The sequence below is a fragment of the Orycteropus afer genome, unplaced genomic scaffold (genome assembly GCF_000298275.1).
Source record: "Orycteropus afer afer isolate SDZICR_OR568_19922 unplaced genomic scaffold, OryAfe1.0 scaffold00392, whole genome shotgun sequence".
NCBI classification, from domain to species: Eukaryota; Metazoa; Chordata; class Mammalia; order Tubulidentata; family Orycteropodidae; genus Orycteropus; species Orycteropus afer.
In genome coordinates this window covers 2786618-2788006 of record NW_006921979.1, presented here as the reverse complement: position 1 = coordinate 2788006, position 1389 = coordinate 2786618, and the positions used below count along the sequence as shown (strand labels likewise).

The window sequence follows — 1389 nt, the reverse complement described above, 5'->3', positions numbered from 1 at the left end:
AGACACATCCATATAATGGACTACCGTACAGGAATACAATGCAATACTATGTGAGTAGATACTTGCTAACATAAACATATGCCCATGACATGTTTTGTGAAAAAATTAGCCTCTCAAACAGCATGAATTTTCTGAAAATCTTAAACAAATGGACCCTTTGTAGCAAAATGTTCACAGTATGTATCTTTGGGTGATAGGACCTGGGGTATTTTTCACTTTTTTATACTTTTATATAACATCTCAATATTTTATCATCAGAAAAAGCAGTGAAGCTATTTTCAGCTTGAAATGAAAATTTGTAGATAAAGGGGATTGGGCCTTATGTTGTTTAAGGCAAGTATCTGAAACACCCCTGGCCTCCCTGCCCCTGCCTGTCTGTTGGGGCTGTCATCTGACACTCAAGTTGCTATCAGGAGCACTTTTCTCTGTTGAGATGACTGGCTGTTGTCACGCAAACCACAGGTTATAATGGGATGGTAGGACAGGCCTCCAATCAGTCCAAGCCAGTCCCAGTCAGTTGGCTGTGCTCCCCAAACCTTGGGCCTCCACATGGGGAACATCATCAAGGCCCTTGTGGCCTTCATTCCTGCTGACCGCTGCCAGAACTACGTGGTTGGTGACCTCAGAGAGATGCCTCTGGACAAGATGGTGGATCTGAGTGGGAACCAGCTGCGCCGCTTTCCTGGACACGTCTGCTCCTTCAGGGAGCTGGTTAAGCTCTACCTGAGTGACAACCACCTCAACAGCCTGCCTTCAGAGCTGGGGCAGCTGCAGAACCTGCAGATCCTGGCCTTGGATTTCAACAACTTCAAGACTTTGCCCCAGGTGGTGTGTACCTTGAAGCAACTCTGTATCCTCTACCTGGGTAACAACAAACTCGGCGACCTCCCCAGTGAGCTGAGCCTGCTTCAGAATCTCCGGACCCTATGGATCGAGGCCAACTGTCTCACCCAGCTGCCAGATGTGGTCTGTGAGCTGAGCCTCCTCAAAACTCTGCACGCTGGCTCCAATGCTCTGCGTTTGCTGCCCGGCCAGCTACAGCACCTCCAGGAGCTGAGGACCATCTGGCTCCCAGGCAACCTGCTGACTGACTTTCCCCCTGTGCTGCTTCACATGCCCTTCCTGGAGGTGATTGATGTGGACCGCAACAGCATCCGTTATTTCCCCAGCCTGGCCCACATGTCAAGTCTGAAGCTGGTCATCTACGACCACAATCCTTGCAGAAACGCACCCAAGGTGGCCAAGGGTGTGCGCCGCGTGGGAAGGTGGGCAGAGGAGACACCAGAGCCTGACCCCAGAAAAGCCAGGCGCTATGCACTAACAAGGGAGGAAATCGAGGAGCCACAGCCACCTGCCTTGCCGCCTCCACTTCCTCCTACCAACTCCTGA

The 1389-nt window shown here is 51.0% G+C and overlaps 1 protein-coding gene across 1 annotated transcript; it reads left to right on the top strand.

The window, feature by feature from the left end:
- Positions 1–549: 549 nt before the first annotated feature.
- Positions 550–1389, top strand: LRRC10 (leucine rich repeat containing 10). Its single transcript, XM_007953397.2, has one exon. It carries the CDS (start codon positions 550–552, stop codon positions 1387–1389), a length of 840 nt encoding a protein of 279 aa, XP_007951588.1.